This window comes from Falco naumanni, chromosome Z (genome assembly GCF_017639655.2).
Source record: "Falco naumanni isolate bFalNau1 chromosome Z, bFalNau1.pat, whole genome shotgun sequence".
NCBI lineage: Eukaryota > Metazoa > Chordata > Aves > Falconiformes > Falconidae > Falco > Falco naumanni.
The window spans coordinates 35,305,368-35,322,982 of record NC_054080.1 but is presented as its reverse complement, the minus strand read 5'-3'; the positions used below and the strand labels follow the sequence as shown (position 1 = coordinate 35,322,982).

At 44.0% G+C, this 17,615-nt stretch overlaps 2 protein-coding genes across 9 annotated transcripts in view; both read right to left on the bottom strand.

Moving 5' to 3' along the window:
* PRRC1 (proline rich coiled-coil 1) overlaps positions 1 to 2,150 on the bottom strand; it is a 31,099-nt gene extending 28,949 nt beyond the window's left edge. The window contains exons 1-2 of one of the 7 annotated variants that reach the window (XM_040579879.1): positions 1,726 to 1,833; positions 704 to 759 (exon numbers count right to left, since the gene is read on the bottom strand). The gene's annotated coding sequence lies outside the window, so the exon portion shown is untranslated. Of the gene's footprint in view, positions 1 to 703; positions 1,637 to 1,725; positions 1,850 to 1,910 lie in introns of those variants that run through there. The other 6 variants (XM_040579874.1, XM_040579876.1, XM_040579881.1 and 3 more) reach the window with 6 other exon arrangements.
* Positions 2,151 to 5,763: 3,613 nt separating this feature from the next.
* The window catches only part of MEGF10 (multiple EGF like domains 10), a 110,036-nt gene continuing 98,184 nt past the window's right edge, over positions 5,764 to 17,615 (bottom strand). For both annotated transcript variants that reach the window (XM_040580704.1, XM_040580705.1), the window contains exons 23-25: positions 13,805 to 13,849; positions 11,148 to 11,354; positions 5,764 to 10,190 (exon numbers count right to left, since the gene is read on the bottom strand). In XM_040580704.1, coding sequence (XP_040436638.1) covers positions 10,030 to 10,190; positions 11,148 to 11,354; positions 13,805 to 13,849 — 413 coding nt within the window. In that variant the 3' untranslated portion in view covers positions 5,764 to 10,029. The remainder of the gene's footprint in view (positions 10,191 to 11,147; positions 11,355 to 13,804; positions 13,850 to 17,615) is intronic.

Below are 17,615 nucleotides of genomic sequence, written 5' to 3'. Positions count from 1 at the left end.
ATCCATAAAAAAAAGATTAACACTTAAAAAAACCTAAAACAAAAACGGAGTTAACTGTCAGTATATTAAAGTTTCATCTGGAAAATTGCTCACATTGGCTTACTCCACTTTAGAAAGGGAGAGAACAAAGTCAGGGGAAAAAACTTCTTCCAGGCTCTGGTCTGTTAAATGCAGGTAGGTTCCAGAGGGCATATAAAGGTTCAGTGAAGGTAAAGGAAAGGCACAAGGGGATTATCAGTTTAATTACATTGTGTTAAATTACTTGTTCTGAAATACAAAGCCTTAGACAGGTAATCAGGAAAGGGAGAGGGATGGGGGGAAAGACAGCAAAACCCCTCTATACCTGTTTCATATTCATAGCATAAACACTGTTAATTGCACCACCAAGATCACTTTTTCACCCTTTAAAAAAATTTTAAAAAGGTCTGTTTACCAAGCAGAATCCAGTACATCTCAGACCTAATGCAGTACCCAGACAGCATCAAACACCAGGCATGCCAAGAAGGGGTTCACCTTGTATAAGACTACTGCAGATAATCATAGGCCATAGATACCATAAAAAAACTGGCAATCTGACTTTTCTAAAAACTTCCCCATCCCTGGGAATTGTTTCCCACATTGTTAGTGCCATTGCCAAGCCCTGGGATTTGGTCCAGACCATACACACCCTTACTACCAAATATTTAAGTATCACAGTGCTTACCTAGCTCCACGGACCATGTACTTCCGTATCACTGATGAACACAGAGAACTACTGATCTAGTAGGCAATGTCACATATGACTACAGAAAACCATCAAAGAAACAGCTAAACAAAGCCACATACATTCTACCAATTTGCACCAATAGCTGTAACGTGATGCAGCAGCTCCAGCAGTGTTTTTTCCCCAAAATAAATAATGCTTTTTTCAAGTGACAATAAAAATAAACAAATCACATAAATAGGGCACAAATCACTTCAACAATGCCTCCAGAGACACTATAATAACTAATACACCTCCTGAAGCATCGCTTCTATCAGTAACTAACAGACCCTCAAGTGTGTGATTTCCACGGTCAATTGCACTAACTCAAGCTGAAACCACACGGGTTTACCCAGGCCAGCATTTCCAGACCTAGCTGCCAGGCTGGAACACAGAGCCTTGAGACACAGTGCCTGTCACAACATACGTGACCTAGCAAGGTACCAGGACCAGCCAACTGGAAGTTCTATAGAGTGCAGGTCCATGCATGTGTTTGCAATGCCAGCAGCTACTGAGGCAGCAAGGAGTCCTGCTCACAACCCCACCTTACAAAAAGCCCCAAAACGTGTTCCTGTCAGCAGGGAGGACAGGAGCTGCTGCTGCTGCCCTAGAAGGACAGGATGGTTCAGAACAAGAGGAATATGCCAGAGTGTCCACAGCAGGGTCAGGCCCCTGGCTGCTCTCCAGGACTGAACCCGAGGAGAGGACGACAGTGCACCCCCAGGTATCCCACCCAAGGGGAAAGGCGCCCAGGCGGGAGTCTCAGGACGGCTCCCGGAGCTCAGGCCGGGGCCTCTACGCTGGCAAACACACGCAGCCGGGCCCGCAGAGCCCCGGCTCCGACGGGGCACAAAACCGGCGCGGCCTAGGCCGCAGGCCAGCCGCAGCGCGGGCTCCCGGCACCCCCCGCCCCGGGAAACACCTCTGCGCGCCCCCACAAGTCTCCCGCGCTGCCCGCAGCTCCGCCGCCCTAGCCCCCGGACCTGCCCGAGCCGCTTCGGGCCCCAGCGGTACCCAACAGCCACAGCCGGCACCGGGAACGCGGGCAGTCCGCCGCTGCGGTACAGCGCCGCGCCCAGCCCGGCCCGGCCCTCCGGCCGCTCCCTCCCCGCCGCCGGGGGCGACGGGAGCCACGAGTGCCCCTGCCCGGCACGACGCGCGGCCTCACCCAGCCCAGGCGCCAGAGCCCACCGCCTCCCTTCCCGCGGCCCACCCGGCCGTGACCGCTGCGCGGGGAAGCCGAAGCCCAGGCCCCGCCGGCGACGAATGGAGATACCGACCGGCTCCGCCGCGGACTACAGCTCTCAGCAGGCTTAGCGGCGGCGCGCAGGCGCTGCCCGGGCCCGCCCCGCGATGCCACGTCTCCCGCGGAGCTGCCGGGTGCGGAGCGTGTCCCAGCCCCGCCTGCGGCGCTCGCCCTGCACGGCGGGGCGGGCGCCGGGCGCGTCCCTCCCGCTGCTCCGTCCGAAATGGCGTCGCGGGGCGAGGGACGGCCCTTCTGCCACGTCGGCGGGCGGCAGCGGGAGCGCAGAGCGGCCAGCGCGTGCTGCCGGGCGCTGGGGCGGGGGGCGCTGGCGCGGGGGCGCGAACCGACACCCCCCACCCCCCGTGTTTGCGGGCTGTCGCACCCTCACACCTGCGCAAGTCACCTGCTGCACGGATTTGAGCGGCCCCTCTGCTGCCTTTCTTTGGCTACCAGGGAGAAAAAAATGATGTGACGGACTTAAGTTTTTACATCCTTAACAAGCCCTCGTGCACCTTTTTCTGGATTTCTGATTGTGGGTATTTGAAGTACATTTTAGTTACAATCGCTTGTATTACATCCCATCCGTCACTCAGGGACGTTACATCACATCAAGCCATCCTCAGCCCAGCACGCGCCCGGGCAGCGCTGGCTGCTCCCTCCATCCCGCCGCCTGCCCCCTCCATCCCACCGTCACCCATCCTGAGCTCGGCATCGGCGTTCCACGCCAGTCAGAAGGCCTCAGCCATGGCCTCCCCAGGGCCCTGCCTTACTACAACCCAGCAAAGCTGCACCCACAGCCTGCCCCGTACCCGCTAGGCGGGTGACCTTGTCCTAGCAGGATCTCAGATCACCTAGATGGGACTTTCCCTTTGTAAACCCATGCTGCGCGTGCCTGGCAAGGACATTGTCCTTGAAATGCCTGTCAGTAGCACCCAGTAGGATCCTCTCTGTAATTTTTCCAGGTACTAATATTCCAGCCTAATATTAGTACTTGGAACTAACTACAGTACCTGGAACTAATTAGCTCTACCCCAGGGAAAGGGGAGAAAGCAGCACAGGTAGAGATAGCAATGACACCTGCACTGTCAGTAACACCAAGACTTCTTCTGCAGTTTCCAGGCCTTTATTTTCTTTTACTGCCTGAGAATTAGACTTAAAAGCGCCAGGAGCCCTTGACAGCCGGCACGTGCCCCAGCTGCTGGCCCAGCCCTGGTTTTGGCCGCACCTGGGGCGTCTTCTAGTGCTGCTGGTGGGGTGACCTCTTCTTGGCTGGAGAAGAGGGCTTGGTGCTGCCGGCCCTCCTCTCAGGGGGTCTCCGCAGCCCCTCAGGGGAGCATTCCCTGTCCCAGCTGGAAGTAGATGGACGTGCTGCAGCCCCTCTGGGCTCCTCCTGGGGCTTTTCTTGCTCCCTGGGGATAGAAGCAGGGGCAGAGAGATGGCTGCCAGGACACCCACGGAGAGCAGCTGCTGAGGTGCTGGGGAGGTCGTTCATGTTGGGTCCTGCAGGGCTGTGGGAAGGGGCTGGGCCAGATGTGGGAGACCTTCCTGGGGAGGCACCAGGGTTGGGGGGCAGCTGCAGGGTCACCCTCCCACTGCCCAGCAGCATGGCCGTCCTCCAGGCCCAGCAGGTGGTGGGCCTCCCTGCTGCACTGTTATATAGTGACATCAATAAGCTGGTGCACAAATGTCACCACATGGTTTTGGAGGTGGGATCCCAGCAGCTGGACCAGTAGATCTTCATCCAGCCTGAAGAGGACCAGGAGGAGTGTGACGAGGCCCTCCACTATGGCTACGCACCAGTGCTGGTTCCAAAATATCAGTCCCAGCTCCAGAGGCATGCAGGTCAGAAGGGGCTGGAGGAGAGATGGGTGGTCCCAGAAAAGGGAAGCCCAGATGCTGGGTTGGAGGCCACTGGGAAGAGTCCTGGGCACCATCCCCACAGGCTGTCACTCTGTTACCGCAGGTCTGCAGGCAGCTGGACAGCCAGGTGCTCCTTCTGCCTGGCGGCTGACAACTGATGACGCCACATGGGGTGTGATGGCACGCTCCTCAAAGTCATCCTCGACCCACACCAAGTGCAAGATGGAGACGATCCTCCTCTTGCAGAGGGGGTATTCAGGCTTGCTCTCAGCCCACCGCAGGATGCACGGGTAGCAGAATTGATGGAGGCATGTCATCACGAAGCTGGCCTCCTCCCAGCTGTCCAAGCAGATGGAGCAGCAGTTCTCCAGCTCTGTGGCTGTGCTCTCCACGTGCTGCGGTGGGCTGGGGGGAGCCGGGGATGGTGAGCAGCTCCCTCTCACTGGCGCTGCAGCAGCGGGTGTCACGCTAGAAAGGGAAGAGAGGCCACGGTCACTGGCTGGCCCGGGGAGGGGTGGAAGACATGCCCAGGCCCCCCCAGAAGGAAAGCCTCCCCGCTCCCCAGGGCGAGGTGTCCCCCGCCAGCTCACCTCTGCTGCTGCGAGCGCCCCTCCTGGGTGCCCCGGCTGCCTGAACCTGGCAGTGCCGAGGGAAACCCTCCGATGGCTCTGGGGTTAGACATGGAGAGCTGCAATGCACAACTTCCCAAGCATGACACCAACACCAAAGGCCTTGCTTAATAATCCACGTGTCATGAACTCAGTCAGCTGGAGCATGGGCACAAGCCAGATGGGTGAGGCTCGGCCTGTGGATATTAAGCAGGGAAAGACACCTGGTCACAATGCATTGCTTGGTGATGCTGTAGCCCATGTCATGGAGTAATTCATCCCTCGGTGGCATCAGACCAATTGCTCAGTGACATCAGAACCCATTGCTCAGAGATACCACAACGGGACATCCTTGCCTGCAGTGCTCACCCCAGCAGTGCCCCAGGACAAATGTCTGAGGTTTCTGCAATGCCAATGCCCCTCTGCAGCCCCCCACCTCTTGTCTTGTGCTTAGCATCAGTGTTTCATGCCAGTCACCGAGGCCTTGGCCATGTCTTCCCAGGGGCCTGTGATGTCACACTGGTCAAGGCAGACATCTGCAGGCACATATGGGAAGGGGGTTCACTTGGTGACACCTCCTGCCTCTCTGGGAGGCTGCAGGACAAAGTCCTACAGGCTTTCCTCACACCCCAGCACTGGGCTGGCCAGCCCTCTCGGCTCCCCTGATTCCGTCAAATGCAGTACATCACTCACATAAGTTTTCTCCTAACTTTCTTTCCCATCCAAACCATTCTATGTTCTCTGACTTTATACTTAGATCTTAATGGCAAATCTCTTATCCTTGATGAGACTCTGATAGCGAAGAACAATCTCCCAGACCATCTCTCCGTAGCCAGTGGTTTAGATTCATTGTAGGGGGTCAGAGTTACTAAACAGAAACTCCAGTATGTTATCACCTTTTATGATATTTGTACTTTTGTTACTGACTTTATGTTTAATCTAAGGCTATTATCCTCTAAAAACAGGAAATGTGTTGCTTTGGGCAACTCAACACCCTACCTTTCTCAGAGTTAAAGCTTTACGCATTCAAGAGACAGGCTTGAAAGAACCACCAAGTTAACATTAGTAATGAACAGACAGTAATCACAGAAGTTCAGTTGTTCACAGTCAGCCTTGATTTTCCACAAAACTTCTCATGAACTACTTGCTTTTTAGAAGAGGGAAAATAAAATATTGCTTTGTGGTCCAGCATGGGCATGATATCATTTTTTTCTATTACCCATGTTATTCCAAGATCCATCCAAAACAAATGAAAAACAAAGGAAAAAAATTCAAAGCATTTCCCTTCTTTCATTAGAAACTTTTATTACATTAACCTACAGGTATGTGAAGCGAAATAAATGGTAGTGAAGGACAGAATGATGAACATCAGTCATCTTTGGAAAATAGATATATTTTCACAACCAAACACTTTTTGTTACAGCAAAGAAAAAAAGCCAAGCATATTTGATAGGTTTTCTTTAAAAATATATTACAGTTCAATCATATCAAAGTGAAGTCTTGTGGGCTAAAAAACTGAAGACAGAAGAGTTAGATTCAGTGCTCTAGCACTAGTATGAGTGTACCAAATTACAAGATATTCTGTATAGTAATTAATAAACATGCACCCATCTGTTTTCAGTCATTTAAACTACAATATATACAATCTTTAATATAAAGCATTTTTGTCAAAATTAGCTCTGTATTCTTCAGTTTGGACTTTAGAGCTTCAGTATAAGGATTATTATTTGGACATGTATCTAATAAAAAATTCAACTGTAGTCACAGTACTTGGAAAATACAATATATTTTAAATAACGCATTCCCCAGTTTTGATTTTATTTTATTCTAATTTCACTTCAATATGGACTTGACTTTGCAGATTGTCTCAGCAGAAAGTATGAGTATAATGAAATCTTCTTTCCCCTGTAATCTGCACGCACTTCTCCAATTAAAATTTATGGGAATTCTATGGATATCAAGATAAGGACAAATTTTGTGTGTAACAATGTGTTGTGATTAAAAATCTTTGATACAGTAAAAAGCCTTGAGGTTTATTATGCTTCTAAATGACCAGAATTAATAAATCTACATTATTGAAAACCTAAAGTTTATACTCACTACTTACTTTTAAATCAGCCGTTAATTTCGTGCAGTATTTTGCACTTTATTAAGCTGATAACAAGTTGCTAGGGAATAGCTATCTCCATTTTCAATGCTATGTTTCTCACTACTGTAACATGAATATATATAGAGAGGCAAGGTATCTCTTTCCATTTCTGTCTGTGGTGAAGCCAGTTCTCTCGAGTAGATGGTGTTTGCTGAGATTATTATATCAACTTACTCATTAAGTTCCCACCACAATACAGTATGCATGTTCAGAAATATTTAAGTTCTCTAAAGAGCATACTGCAATCTACAAAAAGAGCTATGTGACAGTCACAAGGACTGAGCTGAGGGTCTATTAAATTGACAGCAGAGCGTACTCCAGAGCAAGCCTCCCTAGTCACGCAAGAGACAGCAGGATTATGAATGCAAGTCCCATGTGCTTTTTTACCTCTGGAATGATACACAGCTATCATTTAAGAATAATGCATTACCCCTGCAGGCAATCTGTTTTCTGAGTGTCTACCAACAACCATTCACTGAAGTAAATTCACAAGTTGTTTACTTGACCTATATGTATTGCAAATCCAGCTCAGATATATGCATACATTGCTTATGCTGACTACACAGCAGGGGTTTTACCCACATATAGAAAGGCAAACTTTGGTAATGTGTATACTTAGAACATACACAATAGGCAAAATTACCAGAAACTCATCTGTTTTCATGAATATTTGGCTGAATAGATCACTTGAGGATATGTGACATAGTAAAAATTTTTAAACAAATACAATTTAATCAGCTCTTCACTTTTTCATATAAAATCAGAACTGTTTGTATTATGAAGATTTGTGTAGTGGTCTCCACATTTTACACAGAGTAAGAAAATAATTTTTTGTGAGCTCACAATTGCTAAATACAGCATTTGCTATTCATGGCTTCAGAGAAGAAAGGTTTTATTTTAAAGTGTTTCACACAGTACAAACACATGTATATACCAGTAGCTCTACATGTTACCTTTATGCATACAAACCCAATTGATACTTTGTCTTACAGAGGAATTAAATTGTAACTGGCTTTTGAAATCTTATAGTTAATTTCTGTACTTGCAAAATCCAAAGATAATAAAATTATTTATTCCAAGGATACACAAGCTATGCCCAGGGAATTGCAAAACAGACAGTGCTCATGGCCAGCGAGAACGAATAATGTTATGGGGCACTTCATACAGGCATATACATTGTCAGGCCTGGGCACATTTGCAACGATGTCTTTAGATGCACATCTCTCATCTATCATCACTTCAGTTACAACAAAAGTAAACTGTATTTCCATTTCATCTCTGGGGCTCCTTTTAAAAAAAAAATTGTAAAAAATTTGTAAAAAATTTTTTTCAGGTTTTCTTCCAGTTGAGCCTCTGTTGTATTTAGTATTCCAAAGGCAACAGGTTGCAACTGTGGCTGTCACAAGTTTATTCTTTGCCTCAGACTGTTTTGCAGTCCAGAAGGAAAGACAAAAACGGTCATGGCACTCCTTGTGCTAAGCAGGAGAGCACATGCACCAAACTCTTGACCTATTGACTGCTCTTCACATCATTATAGGATGTCACAGGTGTCATATGCCAAAATGTGATCTCAATACAGAAAGAAGAGAGGACTGGTGCTTCCCATTATATGCCATACAATGCAACTGCCTGTATCCTTTCTCCATCCATTGGGGGTACAGCAACCCTCAGGACAAACTACTCACAAAAAGCTACAGGGTCACCTCCAGGACATGGTGGAAAAGCCTGCTGGGCGGGGTTATGTTATAAGCATGTTAGCAGGTAGCATCACTGACAGCAGCAGCAGCTGGAAGTGATGCTGCCACATCATTTTTAGGTTTCTAAAGGTAACTTTCCACTGAAAGAGAATGTCCAGTTTTATATCAACCATTTTATTTTTAGGCTGATGTGTCTAGGGGACAATTTTGCTTCAATGGATGGATACTTTGGCAAATTTAATTTCCACCAAATTGTGCAGTTCATAACAGACTCCCCTTTGGAGGGACAGAAGGCAGCCTTGTGGAAAGATAGTCTCCACCCATACAGTCAATAGAATAAGCTAAACTTTAAAAAGGGACTGTTCTTTATTTTCTTGCATATTCGTGCTATTATCCTTGACAAAAACACATTGATTTGTCTTCCCTATTAATTCAGTTATGCTATTATGCTAACCACCTCTGACAGACACCAGTAAGCCATGAATTCTTACTTTAATCCTCTTCCCTCTGCCCAGAGGTCCCTTTAACCAGACAAAGTAAGGCCAGTTCACAAAAATGCAAAAGAAATGGACACACAGTAGAATATTTTTGCAATTACAAGCTAGATCACTAGAAACACAGACACATAGCATAAAAATGGAGACAAGTTAATGAAGAATGAGGGTATATGTGTCACATTATTAGCAATGCAAAAGACCAGCTTAAGCATGTGTTTCCCTACATCAACTATAAAAAAGAAAAGGTGCCTTTTTAGCAAGTATGCACAGAGATTGCTTAGTTATTTCTAAAAAAAAAAATCAGAACAACTTACTATTTTTATCCTATATTACAGTCATTATTACTACCTGTTTATAAAATGTAAACCTTTCCTTGCAGTTAAGATTTACAGCAGTCATCACCTTTGTCCACTCCTTACATAATCAGTCCATGGTGACAAAAATAAACAAACTGATTTAATGAAGTAATTACTGATATGTTATGGATTATTAGTTGTGTGTGGCAAAAACAGACATCAGAACTGCAAAATACAGAGTTGAACAGTAGCAAAAGATTTCTTGAAGATTGGTGCTGGTCTGGAGTACCAAGAGATCTTGAAACATCATATAATACTGATGTATGCAATGCTTTTACCTCCAAAACTATTCAAAAGTATACCCACCACCAGTAATGGACAAAAGAGCCTGTTGATAGATTTCCCAAACAATTGCAGCATTGTGCTTACTTATCCCCAGCAGATTTCTTAATACATCCTGACTAAAATGGAAGGTAAAATTTGGCAAGGCAGTTTTTCTTCTACAGAACTGGTGAATCAGATCACTTGTACTAGGTGGTATTTGGTAAATTGCACTGTCTTGGGAGTATTTCTACTCTGAAACATGAGAAATATGAAGTCTATATTTAAAGCCGGTGAAATCGGATGTTATCAAAACTGATCTTCAAACTAGTATTTTTAAGCCAGTATATTACAGTATAAATGTGTTGCATACATGTTTCTATAAAATTTACTGCCATGAAAAAAAGAATGATCAGGATCCCCAGAGTGTGGCATTTGTCCATCTGTCACTTTTATACACAATACAAACCTCATGTTGAGATTCTGTTTAATGTACAGCAGTTCTCTGCTGGACAGATTAGGAGCCAAATATGATGGTAAACTACAGAAAGGAGCACAATCATGCCACTTTGCCCCTTGAGAGTCCCACTGTGCTACACATCAGCTTTTGGGGTCATTCATTGCTGACCCCCTTCGCAGAGGATGTGGGGCTATCTCGAACTGGTAGCAAGTCATAATGACATGGAATATGGCTGTTTTTTGGAAGATCATAAGGATCCTGGCTGAAACGTCTGCTGCTGCTGAATGTTCCCTGGACAACACTCACCGTAGGTTCTGCGATAAAAGAGAGCACACACATTCAACACTACAAGTGGCAAACAAAAGGCAAACACTGTATTTCATTTCAATTTGTGTTACAAAATATCCTCTCCTTTCTGCTTGAAATAAAGATTCCTTTTAATGATGAGTCCTGAAATGCAGGTTAAAAGAAAAGGTTGATGTTAAGGGGGTTTGGCTTTATGGTGAGTTACACCTGTGGGCTCGCAGCAGTGCCCTGCCACACTGACAGAAGTGGACCAGCATCTGTTCTTTGTGTGTGGACAAACAAACAAACAAACAAAAAAAATCCCAAATTTGGGGCTTTCAATCAAGATTTTATAAAAATCCTTAGAAACACAATAGGAATATTGATGGATTTCAGAGGAATCTCTAACTGGGGACAGAATATCCTATGACATGTGAAATACACTTTATTCCAGAGTACAGAGACCATTAGGATAATTACCATTCCACAAGACCCCAAAGTTTCCTGTAACTATGGTAACTATGGTAATGCAGTAACTAGATAGGGCCCACAGCAGTGAAATACTATGTTCCTATGTCTGTGGGTGAAGATGCTGTTTTTGCTGATCAGGGGGAGATAACAGATCTTTTCTATCCCTCCCATACACTTACTCGAGCTGCATTCAGTACTTAAAAGCCAAATCTAGAGCTGAATTGTATTGCAATGAAATGCTAAGTTTATCTCATGCTGTTTAAAGAAAGGTTTTCAAGCCAGGAAAATGGAGAGGTTATAAAACAGGGCTGAAGGTATTTCAAACTCTGTTCTTGTGAATTACACCACTTGTCTCAAAAGAATGAGATTGTCGTTATAGCTTTTGAGTAGAAAATATCATCTGAATGCATTATCATTTTTTCAGTAGTTTTTCATGTGTTTTGGTTAAACTGATTAAAATAAAAATGGCCCTGTGCTCTCGACCTTCAACATCTAGAAGTATATTTTGTACTTGCCAACTTCATAAACATTCTTATTGGCTGAAGCAGAGCCGGCGATCTCAGCATATGGGGAGTCCCTGCGTGCTGGTGACTTCATTTCAACATATCCGCATTCTGAACTTTTTGGTACAAGAGCTGGTGGGTCTTTTATGGTAGCATATGGGTTCTCAGAACTACTTAATGAGCAATTACTTAAATTGTATTCTGAGTTCTTCACTATATCTGCAAAAAGAAAAACATATTACTTTGTCAAGCATGCTACTTACTATGAACATGGCTACTAATCAGGGCTTTCTTTAATTTTGAGTTCTAAAAAGTAACTCATAAATGAACATTTAAATGGAAACCAGTCATAACATTTCAAAATAGTTATACAGCAATTAATGAAAGCACCTCTACTGCTATGCTTTTTTATGGGATTGATTTTGCCATCAGTGAACTCCTGTTTCAAAGTCTGAGAACCTTCAATTCTGGATAAAATAGTAGCTAGCATGAAATACAGCTAACATGTAAAATCAGTTTTTAATATGCACTTCAGAATACTTTTTGCCTTTCCAAGTGTTGAACTCAGGATGCTATTAAAATAAGTGATCTAAGACTGTTCCCAATAGCAATGTCTGGGCAGATGGTAAGGTGACTTCCATGGATGGCCTGTTTGGTGCAAAGTCTGTGTAAGCAGCCATAATAAAAGAGTAACAAGCTTGTCTTAAGTTTCTGTAAGGTGCACATAGAAGAACTGAAAAGGACAAATCAGGTGGCTTCAGGATTTAACTGAAGGATAGATAACTAGTTAAAGAGAAGATGCATTTTCTTATGCTGGGAAGAGATTTTGTGGTGTCTGTGTTACTTTGTTCCTGTGTTCTTTTGTGATATGCTGTGTTATTACAGCTTTAGAGCTGAGACTTTCTCAGTTGTTCCCAGCATAGGACTGACCGCGGTGAACATATCAGTGCTCATAACTTTGTGACTTCTTTAAGATATATAAATTGGGCTTCTCCTAATAATAGAATCATAGAATCATTTAGGTTGGAAAAGACCTTTAAGGTCATTGAGTCCACCTGTTAACCTAACACTGCCAAGTCCACTATGTCCCTAAGTGCCACATCTACACATATTTTAAATACCTCCAGGACTGTGACTCCCCCCACTTCCCTGGGTAGTCTGTTCCAACAACTCTTGGCAAATAAATTTTTCCTAATACCCCATCTAAACCTCCCCTGGCACAACTTGAGGCCATTTTCTCTTGTCTTATTGCTTGTTACTTGGGAAAAGAGACTGACAGAGCACTGGAACAGGCTGCCCAGAGATGTTGTGGAGTCTCCTTCTCTGGAAACATTCAAAACCTGTCTGGATGCAATTTTGTGCAACCTGCTTTAGGAGAACCTGCTTTAGCTGTGGGTTGAACTAGATGATCTCCAGAGGTCCCTTCTAACCTTGACCATTCTGTGAATCTGTCTCCCTACAACCTCCCTTCAGGTAGTTGCAGAGAGTGATAAGGCCTCCCCTCAGCCTCCTTTTCTCCAGGCTAAACAACCACGGTTCCCTCAGCCACTCCTCATAAGACTTGCTCTCTCGATTTTTCACCAGCTTTGCTGCGCTTCTTTGGATGCACTCCAGCACCTCCATGTCTTTCTTGTAGTCAGGGGCCCAAAACTGAGCACAGTATTCAAGGTGTGGCCTCATCAATGCAAAGTACAGAGGGATGATCACTTTTTGCTGGCCACACTGTTTCTATACAAGCCAGGATGTTACTGGCCTTCTTGGCCACCTGGGCACACTGCCAGCTCATATTTAACCAACTGTCAACAAACACCCCAGGTCCTTTTCCGCTGCACAGCTTTCCAGCCACTCTTCCCCAAGCCTGCAGTGTTGCATGGGGTTGTTGTGACCCAAACCCAGGGAATGTCAGGTATAATAAATCACTCCTTCAGCTTAATTGGTTTGCATTATACACAAGGTGACAAACCAGCTGCTGTTGTATACATATTTAACTCATTATTCATATGGACTTAGCTACACTTTTTTCATTGTTTGGTTATCCAGGCATTTCAGTCACTGTTGGCATACCTTAATCATGTAACAGAAAGTGCCACATACCAGTATGGTCCAGTATGAAGTCTTACAAGAAAACTGTATAATTCAAAAGATGATAATATCACCACCACCCTACATTTCTTCCTCTCTATGTATTAATATTTTGTTACCCTTTCCAAAGGCCTGTACTGAATGGGATGAAGCACTGCAAGCTTGTACTCATGCAGTCCTACATTGACCACATCAGTTGCAAGAAGATTTGGCTCTCTTCCAAAGCCTTTCATGAGAGGCAGCTTACATCCTTACCTGGCTCACTAGGCTGAATTCAAGGCCATCCCCCTTGTGCTGTCTAGAATGGAGCCATTTTGTGACTCGAGCATTACAGAAACGTTTGATGTATGTGACACATAGGGGACTTAGAAATGCTTGGTTTGTTGTTTTGTTTTTTTTAAACCTTCCCCTCAAAAAAAGAAAAAAAAAAAAAGCAGCAAGCAAACTTCATGCATCAATTCATTATCTAGGAATAATGTAGTCCAAAATTATTTTACATTGTCTTTACAAAGAAACCAAAGATAATTCAAAAGATTAAACTGAATGTCTATGTCGCTTCATCTAAATGCAACAGAAAATAACCTCACCTTTCAAGGACTTTCCCAAATATCCTCTATCAAGTCCAAAAGCACCTGGGAAAAATGATGTAAAAAAGAGTAGTTTTAAAGACAAAGAAAAGTGATTAGATAACAGCTTCTAAAGCTGGACTAATTTCTACCTCAGCAGAATAATTCTCTTACAAGCACTGTGAAAGCGCACAGTATAGGGTTACAGAACCATTGTTATTACTTGTTTGCACACTTTCAAACAGTAGCTCTATGAACAGGGAAGGTAGCTAAGGTCATAAGGGACCATTAAATTATCTAGTTTAACCTCACAGGCCACTACATCTTCCCCAGTCACTCTTGAATGAGCCTAAAAATGAATATTTGATTAAAGCATATTTTTTGTCTGGGTAAACAGTATCTACCAGAAAGGCATCCCATCTTGACCTGAAAATCTCAGAGTATGCAAAGTTTACTCCAATTCTTGGTACTTTGCTTCCAAAGTTAATCACTCCCATTGTGTTGTCCATGGTTACTCTGTTCCAGTCCCTTGACCTGCAGGAATGGCCTTAAATATGTAGCATCTACATATTTAAGTCTACAGCTTTGCAATCATCTGTTGGTAACAGATTTCGCTCAATATAAATGCCAATATGAACATCAGCAAGCAGCAATGCCTGACAACTGAATTCAGAGCTTTGAACGATGTTATGGAGTGCTGGTTTTTAATCAGATTGTGTTGTGGTACTACGCTAGAAGCCTTACAGAAGCCTATCACTTTATCTATACGTCTTTATAAACAAAATCCATAGTTTCCAAGAACAAAATTAGGTTATTTGAGGAGATCTGAACAGGAAACTGCCAGAACCCCTGCCTCAACAAGTTCACCAGATGCACACCACTAAGCTTAAGCCAGAGAATTGATTCGGCAGGTGGAGGTCAGTTGGCAGGAAATAAATCAATTCCTGGTAGAACTGTGCCCTCAGCCCCACAACAGAATTTAATTGATTTAATAGATTGTGCAATGTTAAAACCACTGATTAGAGGATTCTGTCAATTCTTAAACCCTATCTAGCTGCAAAACAGGATGACATTAAAAAAATACTGACTATAATAAAAAACAAAGCAATAATACTCCTAAGTAGCTCCCTACATGGGTGGAATTAATGTAGGGCATTGTGAACTATAGTAGTGAAATGGGCTGGGACGATACACCAGCTGAAAAACAAAACCTGAAGTTATGGGGAGGAGATCACAAAGTAAGACCCTTGAAACAGGGGACAGAAACTAGATCAAAGGTAAGCAAATCTAAAAACCCGTGAACAGGAGGAATTAGTTATGGAAGGATGCATTAGTCCCAGGCATTCCCTGATTCCAGGTCAGCCTACTAGCATTTTTTTGAGTCTGACTGAAACATTCCAGAAACAAGATAACAGTGAAAGGAGGGAGCATATTTTAACAGTCCCCAGAAAGAAGACAGCCCTTTCCTCCTTCTTAGCGAGGAATTGAAGGACATGAACTGAAAAAAAAAAAAAAAAAAAAAAAAAAAAAAAAGTAATGCCTGGAAGGCAATTGGGCCTTTGGGCCTGCCTGTCTGGAAAGTGGAAACTTATCAGTGGATAAGTGATGATGGCCCATAGATTTTAATTCCAGTTGATCCTTAGAGACAGTTGGCGAAGCTTTTAATAGACACAGGAGCAAAAAATTCAGTTCTAACACACCAAAATGCCAAGAAGCCGGGTGCGTGATCTGGACAGCAAAGAGTTCAGATTACTAGTGTGAACAGCTTGTAATCCTCATACTGAGCTGGAAACCAAAATTTTAATATGGACATGGCTAACAAACCTGTGATATTGTTTGAGATAATAAACTAAAACCACTTGTGTGTATTAAGGTGTTGATCTAAAATGCATGTGTTTGTATTATTAATTCAGAACTTCAGTTGTCATTTAACAAACAATAGTCCTAATACTATATGTGAGTAGTTTTAGGTATATTTACAGTCCAAAGTTATCATACCCAAATGAAACAAAGCTGTAGGCTGTGAGGTGAAGGATATAATTAGGGTAAGTTATGCTTTGGGTTAATATGCTTATGGATAATACTACACTTGGAATCAAAAGATACCAAGAGTAAAAACAGAACATCATCAGTCCAAGTCACCCATGGTTTTATAACTTAGTTCTAACCTTTACATAGGGATTTTCAGTTGCCTTCAATGAATCTAGTATTCCTGCTTGTTTGCCTCTACCTAAATCTGTGGAAGACCCCCTTCCCATGGGTATTCTTCCCACAGACATAGCAGGGAGCTTGCTGAGATTGTGGGATATAATGGATACCCTCCAAACAGTGAATCTTCATTCCTCTGAAAAAAAAGTGTTGCTGTGCAATTCAGCTAGACATTTGATTTCCCCACCATTAGTAGCACAAAGTGTATGTGTTTTGAAGAGGAAAATGTAACTTTCCCTGACATCATATCATATGGGCAACAACAGATTTGTGACCGCGGATACAAGTAACCAACAGCCTGAACTATAATCAACTTGTAACTACATCCTGTGTGTACAGTGGAATAAAAGGCAAGACTGTCCCAAACCAGATATCTGTAATTATAATTGTGCCTGGTTCGGGTTTGATGAGAATGAACCTCAGGGTTTTATTCTGTTTGACCTGGGATTCTCTTTTGTCTCAGTGTCAAATCAGTCAGTGTTTTGGTCTTGCCAAAATGTGATAAATTGTTCTAGTTGGAACTAACATGATTGGGTTAAATACTATTGGATGCTTTACATCACCCTAAAAATAGACTGTCTGTGCTGGAATCACAGTATAACATATAAGGCAGTAAATGTAGACTTTGCAGTGATTGCTCTGTTACCCCTGGTGACGCTCCAGATGGTTTGATCTGGGCCTGTAATGGTGGTAATATGTATACCTCTTTATGGGCTGGGTGACCTGAACTCCAGTGTACCTTCGGCTTCCCAACATTGTGCTCCATGTGAAAAAGGACTAGTGTCCGACCCCACTGGGTGGTTCACATGGAACAGATGAGAACAGAACTCAGAGGACATGTGGACAGGTGGCAATACTCAGGAGCTGCCACCCGCATAACCTGGGGAATGGAAGGATCATGGGGATTTTGCTCTACTGAAGCCAGTTTTACAAGCTATGTCACAAATGGCTCTTTGGAATCACATGGCACTGGGCTTTACCTTGTTACATCAAAATGGACTTTGTGGCTACCTAAACCTCCCCAGTACTGATTGCTGCATCTATATCCATGGTACACAGGACCTCAACATCCAACTAGAGAAGATATGACAGGTGGAGGAAGACACCTATGGACTTCGAGAATCAATGAGGAATAGCTGCCTTTCAAATGTGTTTCATTGGTTTGGGCTTGGTGTTACTGGTTGGATCCAAAGTTTAATACAATATGCTTTGATGTTTATTGTGATTATAATTATCATAACCATAGCAATATCTTGCATAAAATCAGCTATAATGAAAGCTGTTAACATTAAGATGATTCAACTTACTAATTATACAACTTTACTGGGAAAAGATGAAAACACGGGAGAGAGAGACAGACTCCTCAGTCTGTCTAAATCCACATTATATGGTGGTCCGCTTGGTGAGTTGTGACTAAAGTCCACAGGGTGGGATGTGGTGGTGTGCTCCCCACCTCCACCATCTTGACCTAACAATGAATGGCTGTATTCAGCTCGAAGTGGAGTGCGGAGTTTGACTTGAGCAGCAGCTCTATCCCGCAAAACAGATAATGGATGCAGTCTGACAAGTAGGCTAACTGAGTGACACCCCAGGTAGGCAGGGACCTCACAGCCTAGTGTTGCTT